The 21,371-nt window shown below is 42.5% G+C and overlaps 1 protein-coding gene across 6 annotated transcripts in view; it reads left to right on the top strand.

Moving 5' to 3' along the window:
• Nucleotides 1-21,371, top strand: part of SETX (senataxin) — a 2,451,437-nt gene that overhangs the window by 1,977,868 nt on the left and 452,198 nt on the right. For 5 of the 6 annotated variants that reach the window (XM_044058409.1, XM_044058407.1, XM_044058408.1 and 2 more), the window contains one exon: nt 16,109-16,141. The exons of the other annotated variant lie outside the window; for it this stretch is intronic. In XM_044058409.1, coding sequence (XP_043914344.1) covers nt 16,109-16,141 — 33 coding nt within the window. The remainder of the gene's footprint in view (nt 1-16,108; nt 16,142-21,371) is intronic. 6 annotated transcript variants of the gene reach the window in all.

Genomic DNA, 21,371 nt, shown 5'->3' with positions numbered 1-21,371 from the left:
TTGTTTAAGCCTTGTATCCCTTTACGAAGGCATTTCTGTTGGCGTTCCATTTGTTGAATGTGTTTATTATTATTATTGACATTTGATTACTGGGAATGTCCAACTGGGTAAAAGCCCATTTTCAGCAGAGGCCCAAGCAGAAAAGCTCCAAATTATTACAAAATGTTTTAAGAACAATAATTTTACAATCTTCAAAAATAGAACAAAAACATCTGCAATTTAATTATAACAGATTAGCAGTAATTTAAAAGTTTTGGTTAAAAATCAATGCAAGTTATATGACAATCATTTAATATTTATAAATATTTTAGACAGTTTGTAGAGAAATTAAAGGTAAGTTAGTCTAATACAAACAAGAATTGCAATATGAAGTGAGAGAAAAACAGGCTTATGATATATTTAGAGAGAAAGTCATAGAAGAAAATTTGATTTGAAGGTAAGGAAGTGAAGAAGAGAGAGTAAAGAGGTATAAGGAATGAAAAGGTACTTGTTCACATTTAGGGATATAGTTCATCCTGGTTTTCAACAAGAACATAGCCAGATTTTAGCTAGGAAGTGAAAGATGGGAGGGAGGGTGTAGCCCTGATGGATGCAGGTAAGGAGTTCCAGGCCTTAACCACCTTGTATGAGTACAGACAATGCGTAGCAGATTTGATAGGTTTGTAGGCAGACACTTGTTTTTAGTCACTGGATCACACTGACCAGCTGGGAATATAGTTGTGTTTTTAGTGCTGGACAGGCAAATGGATGCTGGGTAGTTTTATAGGTGGTAAGAAGCTGTGTGTATGTTAGTTGATGAGGAAGTTCTAACCAATTTAGGCTTTTTAGTGGTATACAGTGGTGGATTCTGAAAGGGATATATGCTGCGAATTTAGCAACTTTGTTTACAGCATTGTTCAAGTTTTAATTTTTGTGAAGCCTGGAGATTAGTAAGGATGGGAGCACCATGAAGAATTGTGGGGAGAAGGTAAGTAGTGATAAGTTCATAGGTATGTACTAGGCTAATGGCCCTGGAGCCTTTACAAGCCTAGCCCATAGAAGTGCCCTGGCAGCGTGCCGACTGACATTCAGGAGAGGTTTCTATCCTCTTTAATAGCTCCTGAATAATTTCCACTACCTATTTCTTAAATTCTTGTCCTTTCAATAAATAGGTGGGAAAGTGCCAGTGTCTCATTTTTATTTCATTACCCTGTGTTTTTATAGTAGTTATTAGTGGCACATGATCTGAAATAGTTATTGGGTATGTATCAAGTGTAGCTTTAGTTATGTTGGTGAGAAAGTTTGTGGCTCTGTAAAGCATCCTTAGCTTTTCATGAGTTTTTGTTAATGCGATTTTATATATGCAGGTCAAATGTAAGCTACTCATGCAGTATCACCCCTAATAATTTGCTATGAAAAGTGACTTCAGTGGCTGTATTTATCAAGAGAAGGGAGGACTTTAAATTTTTTTTTTCATGAGAGAGAAATTTGAGGGAAAAAAGTAGTAGTTTGGTCTTTTGGGTTGAGCATAAGTTGTGAGTTACGAAGCCAGGTTTCAATGTCTGTTAAAGCTTCCAGAGTAATTTTTTTATAGGTGTCCCATGTTGTCAGATGTACAGATCCAGAGTGAAGTCATCTGCATGTTGTAGTAGGGTGGCCTGTTGTGTGGATGTATAGAGGGTGTTGGTGAAAATCTTAAAGAGGAGGGGACCAAGGATAGAGCCTTGTGGTACACCGGCGGTGGCTGGAAGGTAAGGAGAGAGAACATGGGGTGCCATTTTACTGACTGATACCTGTTGGACAGGTAGCTTTTGAACCACAGAAGGGTGGGCTGAGAGAGACCTTGTGAGGACATTTGAAGTAGAAGTTTGCTGTGACAAACTGTATCGAAGGCTTTAGACAAGTCTAGAAATAAGGAAGAGACTAGTTTGCCATTATCTCTAGCTTTATCAAGAAAGCCTCGGGTCAAATTATTTTATCTACTTATTTCTTTGTCTTTGTTTACTGGGGAAGTCCGACTTGGTAATACCCATTTTCGGCAGAGGACGGGGGGGGGGGGGCTCCATTCGCTTACATTACATAATACTAAGTTCCAGTTAAACACAGAGTAGTCACATTTCTGTTCACATTTATACACAAACAGTAGTTAGTTATACATTCTAAGATTTTACAGAGGTGGTAGTTACTAAAGATAAAGCCCATATGCAACTTAGTGCATTCTACTGGTAGCAGTTGTGTATAAAAGTTGTTCTGTCATTTCAGTGAGAGGTTGAGTGTATTCTGTTTAAGGAGAGTATTTGGGAGAGTATCCTATGGTGAACACAAAGTCTGAACCTTGAGATGTGCATGTACAGGACCAGGACTGGTTAAGATGTTGTTAAGCAATAGTTAAAACCATTGAGTTTGTTGGAGATTTTTATTTGTGTGGGGATACTGTTCCAGAGTTTAGCAATCTATTGGGAGTAGAGTGATATAACAGAAGCAATCAGTTTATAGCCAGTACAAAGCAGCTAACAAAGAGACACAAAGTAAAAAGTTTTCTGTCATTTCCTGAAGCTAAATAACTGGCATATGCAGTACAGTCTCCTGGTCAATAAAAAGGGGACAGTGGCCAACTTAGTAAGACGTCCTTAAAGTGCAGGTATTATTTCACAGAGACTTTCATTCACAGTGCAGGCATGTATTTGACTGATTAAAGTTAATAGACAGTAGTAATTCATGATAAATGTGCTTACATTACGCAATGACAAAATTCTCAGTAAACGTAGGAGTAGAGCCTTGTGGCAGAGCTCCTGCAGTATTCAGGTCAGATGTAGTGACTGCAGCCTATTACACAATGATAAAATTCTTAGTAAACTTGTAGGAGTAGGCCCTTTTGGTAGAGCTCTTGCAGTATCGAGGTCAGATGTAGTGACCACGACAAAATTCTCAGTAAACCTGTAAATATTCAGTGACTGGCATAATGAGGGCTGAGTGAAGGGAGACAATGATATCCCTAGATCTAGACACAATCTCTTTGTTTATAAGCTGTGCAGTATAGAGGGACTTTCATATGGCAGTGGGCACAAGTTGGTCAAACGTTACGTATTTGTCCACGTAAGTTGCCATATCCTGACAACTGAATGGATGAATGATCTGCTTCTCGTGCCCCAAGTACTGGGTTCAAATCCTTTCACCGTCATATGCCTGCTGTATGATACAGAGCAAGTTGCTTTACCAGACAGTGCTGCAAGGTTGTCCATGTACTTACCCAGTCAACAAGTTAAAATAAAAAAATGGCAAGCCCGTTCGGAGGATGTAGAGGATGACTGACCACCTAAGAACGGTGAGCAGCTAAAGCCTGATCAGGTCTTTTCCTCCCCCACACTAGCTCCACCAGATGCCCAAGTCAATAGTCAAACGTGTGTCACATTCAAGGCTTTGTCTGCCTATCAGTGGTGCTGACTGAGGGTAAAGGCGCTTTCCCCTTTCCTCCAAAATGAAAGTTGTGCAGTCAGTGTATTTTGAGATGCAGGTGTGTGAAGAGGGAAACGTACTGGGAGGAGAGACTGTACTTGTATGTTTTGTTGCCGTTGACTCTGTGCAGAGTTGACTGCCCCCCCCCCCCACCCACCACCGATAGAACTGGTTGTGATTGTTGACTTTCTTTTCAGCAATGTGCGTCTCTGCTTGTGTTGAGTGTCTTTTGTCATGAATGCGACTGTTGTGGTGATTCCAGTATTCAGAATGTACTGATATGGTATGTTATTCCACAGGTTTACTTTTTGCCAGTCACTGCTTATGACCACCAGCTGACTTGGTCGTAGGACCCCAACCATCACCTATTAGATAATACAGTGAGATTGGGGTACCATTTGCAACTTAGTATAGGATTAAGACAAGAAGTGTCACTGTTAGAAGAGTAGAGAAGAGGGAACAGATCAGCAAAAATTCTCAGAAAGATAGATGTGATAAAAACAATGTATCAGAACAGATCAGGATCTATCGTGCCGTATCGCAAGTAATAAACTAAAAATATGAACGCAGGCAGAAAAAAAAAAGAAGATATGCAGGTAATATATAGGAAAAGTACAGAATAAGCAACTTATTGATGAAGCAAAAAAGTTTTATAGAGAATTGGGAAACGAGGCAAAAAGAATTGAAACGCTTCCAAAAAAGAAATAGATACATTTTGGAGAAATATCTATGAAGATCCTGTGGAACGTAACAAAGATGCTAAATGGATAGAAAAAGTAAAAGAAAGAATAAGAAGTTCAAATGTGCAGGAAAAGAAATGGGATGAAGTAATGGCCAGAGAGATTGAAACAAAGTTAAGAAAAGCTCCTAAGTGGAAAACCCCAGGCCCAGATGCAGTCAACCTAACTTTTGGCTAAAAGTATTGACATCTTTATATGAAGATTTAGCCATAAGTAAGAGCCATTTACAGTGGATGTAAAAAGTGTACACAACCCTGTTAAAATGCCAGGTTTTAGACCACAGTAAATAATTTCAAAACTTTTCACACCTTTAATGTGACCTATAACCTGCACAGTTCAATTGAAAAACAAGTCTGTTAGGGGAAAAATATAAAAAACAATAAGCTGGTTGCATAAGTGTGCACATTCTTAAACTAATACTTTGTTGAAGCACCTTTTTATTTGTCCACTTTCAACCATCTTCTGCAGCAAAGTAACAGGTCACCTCTTAGAAACCTCCCACTTGATCAGGCAGTCCTTTACTTCAACAATACCTTTCTTAAAATACTCAGCAATCTAGCACCCACAAGAAAAATAAGAGCAAACACTAGATGCATACCATGGCTATCTAAAGATACCCTAGCACTGCAGAAGCAAAGAGACAGGCCATGGTCCACGCACCACACTACCAAAAATAACATAGACCACAGAACGTATCAGCAGCTACTTAACCAGACTAAGAGACCGATACAAATAGACAAGCAAAACTATTTCCTTTCAGATCAGTAAACCCACCAATTTAACCCCAGAATATTTTGGCAAAACATTAACAATCTTAACCCAGGCTGTACCCATACCTCCCGCCCACCAGCTCCAAGGTTTCAGACCCAATAGCTACACAATTTAATACCCACTTCTTTAACTCAGTCATATCTCTTCTTGGTAATCCAACTAGTCAACCTCTCACTGTACCCCTTCCCTCTTCTGACTCCCCCACCCCCTTCTCTTTCACCCCAATCCAAACAAACTACATAAAATTTCTCCTTTCCAAACTCAAGCCCTGCTGTCTAGCAGCTGATAAATTACCTAATGAATTCCTTAAAAGTAGAGTAATACAGTGGGATTGGGGTAATATCCCATATCAGTCCTAATCAGCCATTCCATCTCTGAACAATATGTATCACATCTGTGGAAAATATCCCACATCATTCCCCTACACAAAGGCAGCCCTTCTAAGGATCTAACTAACTACAGTCCCATAGCCATACTCTCCCTTCTAGGAAAAATCTTTGAAAAATGCATTCACTCCCAACTCCTTTCCCACCTCCTTAATCACAAACTCCTCTTCCCCACACAACACTGCTTTAGGCCAAAACATAGTACCAGCACTGCCCTACTGTCTTTCACAAACACCATTCAAGATCTTATAAACAGAGGCCAAATGGTCCTTTCCATATTCCTTGGCATGTCAAAAGTCTTGAACACCATCTCCCACCAAATCCTACTAAATAAATTGTCATCTCATGGCCTCAACACAACAGCCCTGTCCTGGTTCTATAGTTATCTCTCTAATCGTCAACAAGCCACCAAATGGGAGAACACCCTGTCCCCCCTTTTACCTATCACTGTTGGTGTAACCCAAGGATCCATACTTGGCCCCCTTCTCTTTACAATTTTTACTAACAGCCTCAGCTCTTCAACCCAACTAGCCTCCATAGTCCAATACGCCCACAACTCTACATTAATCTGCACAGCCCCCACCCCCCCAGGACCTGCAAACAAAAATCTTTCCAGGACATAGAAAACTACCTCACTAGCCATCAACTCATACTTAACCCCAACAAAACCAAGTTAATTGTCTTCAATTACAATAAACCCAAAACATGTCTGACTCCACTTTCTAGCCTTTCCACAGATGGAACCAAAATAGATCCCACCAGCCAAGCCAAACTTCTGGGTGTCACAATCGATGATGATCTAAGGTTTGACACCCACATCTCCCTCACCATCAAAAAAGTCCACTCCAAACTTGGCACCCTTTACAGAATTAAACTTTACCTTACAAACAACACCAGCCTAGCCACTGCCCGCACACATCTACTCTCCACCCTCCTCTACGGCTCCCTAGTATTTACAAACATTCATAAATCTGACCTAAATAATCTGGAATCATGCTTCAACAAAATCACTAAGTTTGCCACAGGCCACCCTTACAGAACCCACCACTGCTCTGTACTCTCCCAATTTAAATGGTTAGAACTACCAAACCGTTTAACATTTAACCAACTGTCCATAGCCCACAATATAATTCACAAACCTAACAACTGCCTGGCACTCACCAATCTAGTCCAACCCAAAAGCAATTCTAGACCTCTAAGATCCTCAAATAAAGTATTGTTAAAGATTTCCCAAGCCCACAACACACAGGGCACCGCCCTTTTTTCCCATAAAATTGCCAAACTGTGGAGCACTCTTCCTGAACATATGCCTAAAAACCCCAGCATTCATGAGTTTAAAAACCTCCTTAAGGAACGTCTAGCCAAACACCGGCTCTGTTCCTGTCATACTCCTGGTTAGGCTACCTACTACTCCCTTGCATTACCCTAAACTAGCTCATTCTCACAGCTACAACTATTAACTGCTGAAGGCGGTCTTGATTCTACACTCATGTATACACATATACTGCTTTGTCTTTAACTGTTATGTAAACTGCATTTCTCTATCTTGCAATTACTGCATCACACTGATGTTCTTTGTGTTTCACTGTTGCAGTCATCACATTTGGGTTATCTGCCTCCTGTTGCAGTCATCACATTTGGGTTATCTGCCTGCAGGTAGCCCTCAGCCGGCCTCGATACCAGAGTCTTGGGATTTGTGCGTCAGATGCTGTCTCTTCTTCCATGACGTCAGGCCGTCAAGGGTATAAAACATGCAGCCGATGCCATTACATCAGTCTTTCTTGCCGTGCGGTGCCCAAAGCAGAAGCAGTTCGCAAGTGCCAGTCGGCTGACTCCTGACATTTTGTTTTTTTTTTCGAGTTCCAGACCTGAAGTCTTCTAAAAGATAAGTACCCCGTTGGGGATCTTTTTTTCTTGCTCTAACCGAGTTCAGAAAAAATGAATAATTGTCTTGCCTGCAGAAAGCAAATACTTCACAGAGATTTTCATTCTTACTGCTTCACCTGTTTAGGCCCAGACCACAACATCCCTCACTGTCGGTTTTGTGGCTTGTTCAACGCCCGAACTATTCGTCATCAGGCTATTTTTGTAGCTAAATTCTTTTACTCTCGATCTCCATACACCGAAATGTCTTCTGTAAGGCATCCGACTACCGATCTTCCGAAAAAACGAAAGGATAAAGACGGAGGCAGACCGCATAGGTCCAAGGCTGCCGACGACGCTACCGTTAAGCTAGTTGCCAGTACACTGGTACTCAGTGAGGTGCTTTTGCAGCCCCTGATACCCGCTTCTACAGATTCGCAGGCCTCTACTGAGACCCATTTGGAGTCCGGTATGCCGCAAGATGCTTCTTTGACTATGGAACCTGCGGATGCCTCTACCTTGGATGGGTTTGGAGCCGCTGTGCAAGCACCGGCTTCTGAGGATGTTTTCAGGCCTTCCGATCTTCATATTAAACAGACGACTTCCTTTCAAACCAAAGAAAACACATTTCTCAGGCTTAAAGTTCGCACTACGCCTAGGAAACCGACGACCAAAGCGTATTCTAAGGCCCTCATGCCACAAAAACAAATTATTAGAATGGCTGAGGACCTCATTACTTTAATTAGGGGAAGTCAGCCTTCCCCTCAAAAAGACCAAGAGCTGATTTTCCTTCTGATTCTTCTAATCAGGAATCTGATTACTCTGACCCTTCTGATTTCCAAAAAGAGACTCGGAATTTTTAAGCTTGCCTCAGCACAGGCCTCTAGCTATCCCTCCTGTTCTGGAAATTGTAGATATCATCTTCCTGGAATCCAGCCTTACCCCTGATACCTTGCGTCCAGCTCCCAGGAAACCTGACAGGTACTATGGAGTACCTGACACCCACAAATTCCGTTTTAGGAATCCTATTGCAGATCAAGAGACCCATGGACCTAAGGGCATTAAGGCTACAACTGCCAAAAATCCTAACCCCTTCAGACAGGGATTCCAGGGCATTAGATAGATGAGGAAAAAAGGTATACACCTCTGCTACGCTTGCCATTAGGGCTTTAAATTGCCAGTTTCATATGTTAAAGTATCAGCAGCATATTATGGAGCTAATTAAACAAAAAATGTTGTTGATTCCTGATTGTGCAGAACAGAAAGATTTGCAAGAGTTGATGCATTCTGCTAACCAAGTTGGTAAACATACTTTGCAATGTAGGTTTGATGCTTTAGAAGCATCTTGCAGGGCTGCTGTCACTGTATCTGTTCTTAGAAGACATGCTTGGCTTAAGGAACAGAACTTGCCAGATCATGTCAAAGCAAAATTACTGGATGCACCATTAAATCAAGAGCGTCTGTTTGGTAATAAAGCAGAAGAAATCCTCAAAAGAATGGAGGAGAAAGCTAAATCTATGCAAACTGTTAAGGATTTCTTACAAGTACAGCCACCTAGATTCAGTAGGCATTGGCCTTCAAAAACTGGTCTTTTCCAGTCCCTTCCAGGCCTTCTCAGTCCAAACCCAGGGGCAGCAGACCAGCAAGACTTCAGTCTCAGGCTGTGCACAGATCTAAGCAATGGAGTGCTCCCATGTCCAAAACAGAGAGTAGTAAGCCTCCATCCTTTGGTAAAATTGCACAATGACTTATCCTTAACTCTTCCAAGCCTTGCCCAAGTACTTGCACCTTTAGGAGGAAAACTTGCACTGCATGCCAAAAATTGGCAGTACATTACCCAAAACAAATGCGTCTTAAACATTGTTTCCCAGGGATACAGATTCCAATTCCACTCACTCCCATCCATAAGCGGATGGCCAGACCTACCACCAAACCAGTGGGCAGAGGCCCAAAAGCAAGTGCGTTCTCTTGTCAGTATCAAGGCTATTCAACCTGTCCCAGCAGAACAAAGGGGACAAGGTTTTTACTCCAGATTGTTTCTGGTCCCCAGAAAAGTAAACTCTTGGCATCCTATCCTGGATCTGTCTATTCGCAGCACCTTTTTGGTGGTTCCAAAATTCAAAATGTTATCTCTCCAGCAGCTGTTTCCTGTGCTAGTCAAGGACTCCTGACTAGCAACCCTAGATTTAAAAGAAGTTTGTCTGCACATTCCTATAAGGGAATCTTGCTGAAAATACCTACGCTTCAGAGCAGGCTGTATGCACTATCCGTTCTCTACACTTCCCTTTGGCTTATCTACTGCGCCCAGGGTATTCACAAAGTGCCTAGCTCCTGCCATTGCATATTGCAGGCAGAGAGGAATTCAAATTTACCCATACTTGGACAATTGCCTAATTCAGGCAGACAGTCAGGAATTGCTACTTCAGCACCTGGTATTTGTAAAGAGACTTCTCACTTCACTGGGGTACACCATCAACGAAAATAAATCACAACTGGTACCCAGCCAACAGATTGTATTCGTGGGAGCAAGCTTGAACACAACTTCCTAGATGGCATTCGTCACTCCAGAGAACCAAATTTATTTGACAAACTATTTCAATCTACTGGCCACCAAAACTCGGCTACCTGCAAGAAAAGCACTGCAAGCCCTAGGGTTCATGGCCTCTTGCATTCTACTAATTCCATATGCAAGACTGCATATGAAGAAACTTCAGTGGTACCTAAAAAGTCTCTGGTGTCAACATTCTCAGGACCTGAAAACAATGATTCCTATCATTCCTTGCCTAAGGACAGAGTTCCTTTAGTGGGCAGAGGGCTGCAACCACAACAAGGGACTCCCTTTCATTCTACCCCTTGCCGCCCAAACCCTAACAACAGACGCATCAGACTATGCATGGGGGAGGGCTCACATGGCAGGGCAGTGCATTCAGGTCAACTGGAAACCAAAGCAAATGCACCTGCATATCAGTCAAAAAGAAATGTTAGCTGTGCAGAATGCTCTGACAGCCTTCAAGGGCCTTTTTCTTCCAAGACAACTATTGGTAAAGGCAGACAACACCACAGTTATGTGGTACATAAACAAGCAGGGGGGAACCCATTCCTACCCACTCTGCAGACTAGCCTTGGTTCTGTGGAACACAGCCTTGAACAACCAAGTGCACTTACAAGCTCAATTCCCGCCAGGCAAACTAAATTCACTGGCAGACAACTTAAGCAGAAATTTCATGGATCCACACAAGTGGAAACTGGAACCCAAAATATTCAAGCTTTTGAGGAACAGGTTGCGGGCACTAGAGGTGGACCTTTTTGCTTCCCCTCAGAACCATCAATTGAGCAAATATTGCACCAGAACTCCCCACAGCCAAGCTTGGAAAGTGAACGCTCTGTCCTTAACCTGTGAAAGCCTCTCAGTCTATGCCTGTCCCTCTCTGGCACTCCTCTCGAAGGTTCTACTAAAAATCAAACAGGACAAGCTAAGGACAATCCTGGTTGTGCCAGACTGGCCACGCCAGCAGTGGTACCCTCTTTTACACAATATGACAGTGCTACAACCATGGCACCTGCCTCAGAGTCATTCCCTGTTGTCCCAGCAGGCAGGCCAAACTCTGCATCCTCAGCTACAGACCCTTAACCTTGCAGCCTGACTAATCCCCCTGAATTCAACAACCGCAAACCTCAGTAAGCAGGTGCTGGATGTCATTCTTGAGGCAAGGAGGCCTAGTACTAGAAAATCCTATTCGGAAAAATGGAAATGATACTATTCCTGGTGCCAGTCTGAGGGAATGGGCACATCTGTGCCCAGCTTACCTCATATACTAGATTACTTAACATAAATGCTACACAAAGGCCTATCCTTCTCTTCAGTTAAGTTCCATGCCTCTGCCATCTCAGCTCATTATAATACTGACCCACCCCTCTTCTCTCATCCTCTGGTAAAACATTTCCTGAGAGGAGCCAAAAATTTAAGACCCCCAGGAAAGCTCCCACTCCAGCCTGGGACCTTAACTTTGTATTAGAAAAGCTCACACTTCCACCCTTTGAACCTGTGGCCACAGCAGAGTTAAAATTCCTCTCATGTAAAACAGCTTTACTTCTAGCCATCCCTTCAGCAAGAAGAGTGTCTGAATTGCAGGCCCTTATGGCAGTGGAACCCTTCATTGTCTTCCATGCAGACAGGGTTTCCCTCAGGACTAACCCATCCTTTATGCCCAAGGTGGTGTCTAGTGTGGCTTTAAACCACTCCATTCATTTGCCAACCTTTTTTCCTAATCCTCAAAATAAAGGGGAAAGGATCCTGCATTCCCTGGACATTCACAGGCAGCTTAGGTTCTATCTGGACAGGACTAAAACTCTCAGAAAGTTTGACCAGCTGCTAGTCAGCTTTGCTGCAGGGGCAGAGGGCAAGGCCATTTCAAAGCAAACTATTTCTAAATGGATAGCACACTGCATCCATTTCTGCTACAAGCACCATGGGAAACCCACCCCACAGGGGATCAGAACTCATTCCACTAGGGCTACATCTACCTCTACAGCATTTCTCAGGGGAGTCCCTACCAGGAACAATCCTGGAAGCTGCAACCTGGAGCTCTGTACACACTTTCACCAAGCACTACCACTTGCCTATATTTTCTAAATCCAGAGCTGGATTTTCCACAGCAGTCTTGCAGGGCCTGATTGCCAGCCCTAATGCTTCATAACTACCTCCACCCTTCCTTAGCTTTGGGAATTAACCCAAATGTGATGACTGCAACAGTGAAACATGAAGAACATAGTACAGTTGTGTACACTTACATGAATGTAGCTGTTCGAGTGTATTCACTGTTGCAGTCATCACATTTGGGTCATCATGTTCGAGTGTATTCACTGCTGCAGTCCTGGTTACCCTCCCTTCAGCCCCCTGACTTCTCTTGATTTCTTTCCTGTCCTTTTTGTCTGGCATGTCTTATATCATTGGTATTTGTTTTTTGCTAGGGGTATTACATACCATGTAATTGCTTCCTATTTTGGCGGCACCTGACATCTGGGGCAAGAAAAACTGATGTAATGGCATCTGTTGCATGTTTTATACCCCTGACGTCATGGAAGAAGCGACAGCATTCGACACAGAAATCCCAAGACTCTGGTATTCAAGCCGGCTGAGGGCTACCTGCAGGCAGATAACCCAAATGTGATGACTGCAACAGTGAATACATCTACATTTATGGTAAGTGTACACAACTGTACTTTCTCACTATTAACTTATGCAGCCAGTTTTTATCACTAACTGTACCATTTTTTGTTAAATGTGTTAATTTATTTGTTAATTATTTGCTAAATTATTGTTATATAACTAATTTCTTTACTGACTTGCTTTTTCATTATTGATTAATACGTGTTTAGTTTGATTATTTAATACTGTCTATTTGTATGTATGGAGCATTTCTCCCCGGGCCTCTGCTGAAAATGAGCCTCATGCCCAGTCGGACATTATCCGGTAAACAAACAAAATTAAATAACTAAATAAATATTTTGACTGACATAATGAGCTGAGATCTGCTCTGGCTTGCTTAAATAGAAGGAAGTACTTTATGAAGCACTTCCATAGGTGCCTATGATTGAACCTAGCCACACACACACACACACACACACACATACACCAGAAGGAAAAACACTTAGACTGCTTCCCTGTCAGGAGGATAGTAACATTTGAAAGTTTCACATGCAGGGATTAGTGAGAATATTCCATTTGCAGCCCACGTGTCTCTGCCAAAGCACAGTCATAATGCCATAGAATGGGAGGATGCATTACATCGGACTATCCTTGAGATGAGAACATGTCTGAAGTGGTTGTCCAGTCCCCATGTGTAGTGTGCTTGAGCTTCTGCCTGTCTTCTCCTTCAGTGTATGAAGCACACCCCTATCTTCTACCTTTGGGGTGCTTCCTGTGGTGCAGATACTGTGTGCCTCATTTTCAGTTTGCCAGAGTAGACTGGCAACCAACATGATGCCACGGAATAGTACTTAGAGATAGCCACTCTTGGGTTGTTGGCTGTTCTAGTGCTAAGATTCTAATTCCAAGGTACGTACCCTGCCCCCATGGCTTTGCAGTGACCAATGTTTGAGCAGGAGGAGGGTCTTCTTGATCATTCTCTAACAGGGTTTGTGGGTCAAGCCTTTAAATTCAGGCAGATTTTGATGTATGGCAAGACTTGTCGACTTGAGTCCATCTGTGTAAGTAACATAACCTGATGCCACCAACAGACTTGGTGTATAACTGATATTTTCCTGTACCACCATTGGCAGGTGTCCCTATAAATGTTGGATCCCTTCTGATTGACACCCGATGCACACCCATTCCATGTACATCAGGCAGGTATATACAAATTTAGGTCTCACATCTTCATTTGTCTTGATTTGCAGATGTGTGTTGACTTGATGTTTGGAGGTGACTTAGAAGGGTTATGGGTAGTTGTGCTAAGTTTTGTGTGTGATGTCATGAGATTTATCTTTGTAGGGCACATATTCCCAAATATTTGTTTAACTGGAACAGAAGAGAATTAACCTAGATGAAGAACTATCAAAAAGAAGATTCCCTCGTGGAGTAATTGGTTTGCCAAGAACTTACCCATTTTTAACTATTGTGCTGCTACAAATTGTACCGAGTCTCGTTCCTGGCTTTTCTGTTTGTGCATTATGCTAAGATGTAATTCTTTCAGCTTGTTTTGTCAAGTACTCCCTGATGCCTTCATTAAAGCAGCTGTCACTATTTAATGGTGTGTGTGATAATGTGCTATCTGGATTTAAAAAGTCTACCTTAGATTACTGTGTGCACAAAGCAGTACTTTAAATATGGGCTTAGTGTGAATGTGACAAAAGGAAGTACTGCCAGCACAGCTAGCTTGAATTTTGTAAATAATTATATGTCATTTGTGAATATCAAAACGATCTGTATAAGAAGCTTGCTTTACAAATGTATTAGAACTGTATGTCGTGTATATCAAACTGCTTTGTACATATGGTTTTGTTGAAAAGGTATTTGTAAAGTGCTTGTGTTTGAAATTATCCACAGTGTGCCCTGCTGCAGAGACCAGAAATGTATTTCCACTATTGTAGTGTCACGCTGGAAGGTTAACCTCAGTCCAGCAAACTTTAGAAAAAATATCTGAAATTAAATCACTTAATAAAGATGCTATCTCACAGGTTTCAAGGCAGCCAAGAGACACAAAGCCTGTACTAGAAAGATTTCTGTATTGTCTTTGGGATAAACTAATTACTACTCTAGGAAGCATGAAAGGTATACAGTTGTTTTATGACTTCCAGAACCTGCCAAAGATCTGAGCAAAAGCCCTTGTGTGTGTATTTTTACAGGCAGGTGCTAAATCCTGCCAGCTTCCAGCAATGGAGGTTTTGCCTGGGAACTAGAGGTCAGATGACAAGAAGTGATGTCATTCTGCAAGCTAACCCAGCAGTAATATTTTGGATATTATTTTGAAAAGTCTCTTAGTGAGACAGAGCATTCTATATTCTGTCTTGGACGTTACAACAAGAACCACCATCCACCACATCATCTGCCTTGCTGTATTCCGTTAATAATTAAGGAATAATCATTCTCTTAGAATCAGTCAGGAATATAGTGAAGCTTAGTTTAGATATTGTTTTTCCTTATTTGTATGAGACTGTCTTGCAGTGTTGTTTTAAATATTTCCTGTGATTCTGAACTCTGATGTCACTGTGAATTGATATTTAGTATTCTTGTTCTTTTATTCTTTATTATTAAATGTATTTAAACCTTTCATCACTCTGTGGGCCACTGCTAATAGCCTTGCTCTTGGTCAAACTACCATTTGTATTAATATTAGTATTACACAGTAAAATTGGACACCCTTTGTTAAGAGCCTTAATGTAGCTGGAAAGGGTTTCTGGTGGCAGTGCTAACTACCATATAGTCTGGGCAAAAGGTGGCATAGCTAGTAAACCTAGAGAGAGAGAGAGAGAGTGTGTGTGTGTGTGTGTGTGTGTGTGTGTGTGTGTGTGTGTGTGTGTGTGTGTGTGTGTGTGTGTGTGTGTGCGTGTGTGTGTGTGTGTGTGTGTGTGTGTGTGTGTAAGCTACTTGGGCAGGGACACGAAGCACTGGTTGGACAGAGAGAGTGTTGGAGGACTTGGCTTGGAACCTGGCTAAGGACTCAGAAGTATAGCTGTGCCAGTGGGGAGTCTTATTGGGGGATCTGGAGAAAGAGAGAGGAACCAGTCTTGGACTGACTGTGTTCCCTGTATGCTTTTAAGGGAAATTGTGCTTGATGCAGAGAGCTGTATCTGGAAATACTGTGTGTTTACCTGTTATCCTCCCAGTGAATGTTCCCCAACAGTTGCCAGTGGTGAAGATTGAGGCTTCTTGATTACTGACCCAGAGGTTGGGATATCCACATCACATATTGGTTTAAACTGGTGGGTTGTCACAGTGAATAATAACTATGTAGGTATAGACTTTCTCTGGCGCATTTTTACTAAGGTGTTCCATGAGAAAAAACTTTGGATCCCGGAGGATTACGTGTCTTTCATCTATGAAATGCAGTGGACTGACTGAATGAGAAGTTAAAATGGATATCACTTAAGGTATCTTACTGTTTTTTTTTTAATCAGATTTGTTTGCAATATTATTTGTTGACACATTATGGATAAACTACAAATCAACCAGTATGCATTAATATTTCTTTCTTAGTATTTTCACATGTTGACTGAAGCTGTCAGCATATTTTCATGACTGGCTAGATATGGCACCTGTATTACCAACACAAAAAGAGAGACTTCTGCGCTTAACTCTTACCCTGATGCTACATTTAATTTCAGTACGCTATGGTCTGTTTTCCTTTTGCACTATTGGGTGTCATTTTCCCTTAATCATAGACCTTTTTTTTCTTTTTTCTCCCCTTACAGAGCATCCTGTTCTCATATCCCAGGCTTCTGGGGGTGAGTGAGCATGAAGGGTACCCTTTCTTTTTTTTCCAACTGCATGTTCTGTATATTAACTGAGCATGCATCCTTAACTGATTGCATGATATGATTTGTTTCATTGACGTCTCCTGTTTTTAGCATGTGTAAACCTCATCCTGGTCATTGACAGAGTAGCAAAGCATAGATATTTGAAAAAAGCAAATAACTGTAGGTGTTATGAGTTTCCTCATGTCTGTTAGATGCAGTTCTGTGGAACTTTCACTTAGCCATGCATGAAATTTTGAAATATTCCTTTCCTTTTTTTTTGGCTAACAGGTTGGCATTGATTAACTTCTGTCATCTTCATGATTATTAGAGCTAACTGCAACATCAAAAATCAAAATTGCTTCAGCAGAGGAAGAGAATTTGTCCATGCTGTTGTTGATTATCATTTGGGAGTGGGTCTTGGTCTGTCTGAGATGGGAAACGCAGAGAGAGGCTTAAAGTGAGATTGTTTCATTTGGCAGAGAGGTTTTTAATTGATTTAGTCACTTTCCTTTGAGTCTTTAAATTTGTCGCATTTGCACAGGTCTTGACAGTTCCACAGATCTCAAAATACTTGCATTCTTTCCTGTGTTCTCAGAGAGTTTAGCATGCATCTGGTGCCATCCAGGCTAAGATAAGTACTTTAAATTGAAATATTGCTACCCTGTTTCTGAAGACTAGCAGTGTATTTCCAAGTTATTTATTGCATTTTATCACTAAAGTATGTTTGTGTTTCCTTGGTCCAGCTGCTGTTAGTGTGCTTTGAAATCACCTAGTTTGTCTGCTATGGAATTAGTTTGTAATTCCTCATTGCAACAAATTGTTTGATTTGTTTTTGGAAACTCTTCGCTTTTGGATAACTGAAGTGTGTTTTTTAAATTAAGAAGACTGGGGACTGCAATTCTAGTAGCTCTGTAAATGTAGTATTGTCTGTCAGAGTTAGGAAGCACACAGGAAGGCTTAACGTGAGATAATTTAATTGGCCAGAGGGCTATTTAGTAGTTTAGTCACTTTACGTTGAGTCTTTAAATTCCACTACTCGTCGTGCAGTGGTATTTAGCAGTGCCTTTCACAGATTCAGGTGCTTAGAAACTAAATTTTCCTTGTAAACTTTCACCTGCAACTCTGTCCAGTAATTTGTTGTGCAAATATCAACGTATTGGCATGCTGGGGAGCACTGCCTCATGAATTCAGACATACATAACCTAGTTATAGCTTCTGCCTTCACAATGCCCAAGTTAGATGCTGTACCACCCCTTTGTAGATCAGCTAAAAAAGAACTGACACCATTGATGGGCACTTTCCCAGTTTGGTAGCTATGGGCGTCCTGAGAAAATGTATGAATTGCCTCATGTTCACTTACAACCGACTAATGTCCTTCTATTCTGATGTTGCAGTATTCATAACAGTAGGGAGTCCGTCTGGCCAGTATACCAAAGTCTTTGTCTTGGAGGGTACATGTGACGTCTGCCACAAGGGCCATAAACAGGCGTTAATTATAAAGGTGACTTTTGCATGTACCCTCCTCAGACTTTTTCTGCCACATTGATCATTGGACGCCCATTTGCCAGTTCTAACTTACTTCGCATCTTATCAGACGACTACAGTTACGAGTATCAAGACCAGATGACCATTTGGACCATTCAGATAAGTGCCCACTGGGGTTTTTTTTTATTTTTTTCCTTGCTGTTTTAGACTTGCATGTCAACTAGGAAAGGGAAGTGTGCTTGTGGGAAGACAGATTCCTCACAAGGACACGCACCTTAAGTGTGTTTTCTGTCTAGGCGAGGCCCACGACCATACATCTGTAAGTCGTTCATCCCCATAACACTTCGTAGCCGACTAGCGGCTTTAAATCTTTACCTCAAGAATCAGAGACTCAGACGTTTGGCGTTGGGCATGGAGGGAGGAGTAGGCCCATCCGACGAGCCGCCTTGGAAGAAGGCTAAGAAGCTTAGGCCTGAATCTCAGGCCGCACCTCAGGCGTCCGAACAGGCTCTAGAGGCGATAGCAGACCCGGAGTCCATTCGGACGACGGTCTCCCAAACAGGCCCGGGAACCACAATAGAAGCCGGGGTTCGGGATACCGAAGGTATGTCCGCTGAGGTATTTCAGCCATCAGAGTCTGATGGCAGAGGGGAACCACAGCTCACCTCCTTGGAAGCCCCTGCTCCTTCTCTTGCTAGGCCGACTTCTGCTTCTCCCTTGTCTACCACACCCTTGAAAAGGAAACAGAAGTCCAAACATGTTGAACCTCCTCAGATGTCAGGCTGAGAATACTTTTCCCAAAGCCTCTTTAAGCCCTTTCAGACCTTACAATCCCAACAACTCCCACCTACTCTCCCTCCTCCGCTAAACCCATGTGTGTGACTAGGAATATTCATCTTCTGAGGAATCCCTCTCTTATGAGACTCAAATTGAATCCCCCCAAGGAGTTCTTTACTCCAGACGAGGAGGAATCTATTTCTCCAGACTCACCAAGGGAAGAATTTAGATGTTCATCGTGTTACCCTGCTGCAGTCATCACACTTGGGTTATCTTGCCGTCAGGCGATCCCGCAGTTGGCCTGAATTCCAAAGTCTTGGTCCGGCGTCGGTTACTTTCACTTCTTCCCTGACGTCAGTGCGCCAGGGGGTATATATGATGCATCCGACGCCATTTTCTTCAGTCTTTCTTGCTGCGCGGTGCCCGATGCAGAAGCAGTTCGCAAGTGCCGGTCGGCCGACTCCTGAGATTTTCGAAGTCAAATTTCAGATCTTCAATAAAGCTAAGTACCCCATTGGGGAAGCTTTTCTTGCCTCAGACCGATGTCAGAAAAAGTTAACAATTGTATTTCTTGTGGGAAGCAAATACCTCATAAGGATTTTCATTCTTATTGTATACCTTGCCTAGACCCAGACCACGACGTCACTGGTTGTCGCTTTTGTGGTAGGTTCAATAAGTGTACTATAAAAAGACGCTTTGATTTCGCACGACACTACTTCGGTAGAAAATTTAACTACACAATGCCATTGGAGCAACTGACTACTGGCGTGCACAAAAAACGCAAGGATAAGGACAGGCAGCCTAGACCCTAGCCAGACTCCGAGGCCTCGGCTGGGCCGGTCTCTGGTTCACCGGTTTTCAGTGAGGCTCCTACGCAGCCCCTGGCTACCGCAGAATTGGAACCCGAGACCGCTTCGGAGCTTTTGGCGGAGAGTGCTAGGCCGACGCAGCCAGTTTCTTTAGCCCCTACCGACGACATTGCGGAAATAGATGTCGGTTCTGCAGAAACACCTTCGGTTTCTGAAGGTGTCTTCAGACTGATGACGCTCACTATAAAAGCGTATCCTAAGCTTAAGACTCCTATTAAAACAAAAAAGACTACACTTCAGTCTCCAGTTCAAGGCCCCATGCCTAAGAAACAGATGCTTAAAATGGCTGAAGATTTGATCTCTTTAATCAGGGGTACCCAACCCACCCCCCCCCCCCCGACAAAAGGCCTAGACAAGAGGAAGATTATGCCTCCTCTGATCAAGTGTCTATTTCCTCAGGCTCCCCTGAGGACCAAGATTACTCCTTTCCCCCTTATGAAGATTCTGATGCTGAGGATTCCATTCCTGCAGCTTCTCCCCCTGAAGATTACTCCTGTGGGGAAACTTTACACACTATGAGGGAACATTTTCACTGGGAAGGTCAGGACTACTCTGACTCAAAGAAAAGGCTCAGAGAGTTTCTTTTACTCTCCCAGCACAGACCTTTTGCTATCCCCCCAGTTTTAGACATCGTGGATGATGTTTACTTAGAATCTAGTTTAAATCCAGATTCTCTGCCTCCAGCTCCAGCCAAACCAGACAGATATTATAGAGTGCCTGACTCCCACAAATTCCTTTATAAAAGCCCTGTTGCTGATCCAGAGACTGTCTCCCAGGGTCCCAAAGGGGCTAAGACTTCTATGGCGAAAAATCCTGTACCCTCTGAAAGGGACTCCAGAGCACTAGACAGGTGGGGGAAGAAGGTTTACACCTCAGCCACTCTAGCTATGAGAGCACTAAATTGTCAATTTCACATGCTAAAATACCAGCAATTTCTAATGTCTCAAGACAAAAAAATGAGTGCACTCCCTCAACAGTCTGAATTGAAAGAAATGCAGGATCTGTTGCATGCAGCTGAACAGGTGGGCAAACATACTTTACAATGTGGATTTGATTCTTTGGAGGCTTCTTGTAGAGCAGCTGTTACTGGGTCTGTTATACGTAGGCATGCTTGGTTAAAGGAACAAACTCTGCCTGATCATGTTAAAGCAAAGCTTCTAGATGCTCCTTTACAGCAGGATGTCATATTTGGAGTTAAAGCAGAAGAAGTCTTAAAGAAAATGGAGGATAAGGCAAAAGGTCAAAGATTTTCTACAGGTTCAGCCCCCTCGCTTCAGCAGAAATTGGCCAGCAAAAAATTGGTCCTTTCCAGCTACTGACAGACCTCAGGGGGGTAAATACAGACACCCAAGAGGCAGAGGACAAACCTCGACAATGGGGCACTGCAACACAGAAGGGAGGAGAAGGCAGGCCCCAAACTACTAGAAGGCAAACTCAATGACTTAAACCTCATATGGCCAAGCAAGACTCTCTTGGCAGCTCCCTACTTTTTTCAGACAACTGGCACATCGTCACAAAGGACAAATGGGTCCTAGATATAATTTCACAAGGATACAGATTCCATTTCCACACCTTGCCAATGAAAAGAGGAATGCCAAACCTGCCACAAAATCAATGGGCAGAGGCACAAAAACAAATTACAGCTCTCATGGACATGAAAGCCATTCAACTGGTACCTACACGGGAGCAAGGCCAAGGATTTTACTCAAGACTCTTTCAAGTCCCCAGAAAGGACAATGCCTGGAGAACAATTCTGGACCTTTCAATTCTAAACACCTTCTTACAAGTACCCAAATTCAAGATGCTAACACTACAGCAGCTTCTTCCCATGTTGGGCAAGAAAGCATGGCTAATAACATTGGACCTCAAGGAGGCATACCTGCATGTCCCGATCAGACAAAATTGCAGAAGATACCTCCGTTTCATTGCAGGTTCAACCCATTACCAATTCTCTGCACTGTCCTTTGGCTTATCCACTGCGCCCAGGGTTTTCACAAAATGCCTGGCACCAGTAATTGCATACTGCAGACAAAGAGAAATTCAAATATACCCATACCTGGACGATTGCCTCATCCAAGTAGAAAGCA

This window comes from Protopterus annectens, chromosome 16.part0 (assembly GCF_019279795.1).
Source record: "Protopterus annectens isolate FY-2018-M chromosome 16.part0, PAN1.0, whole genome shotgun sequence".
Classification (NCBI taxonomy): domain Eukaryota; kingdom Metazoa; phylum Chordata; order Ceratodontiformes; family Protopteridae; genus Protopterus; species Protopterus annectens.
This window is presented reverse-complemented; position numbering and strand designations above follow the sequence as displayed.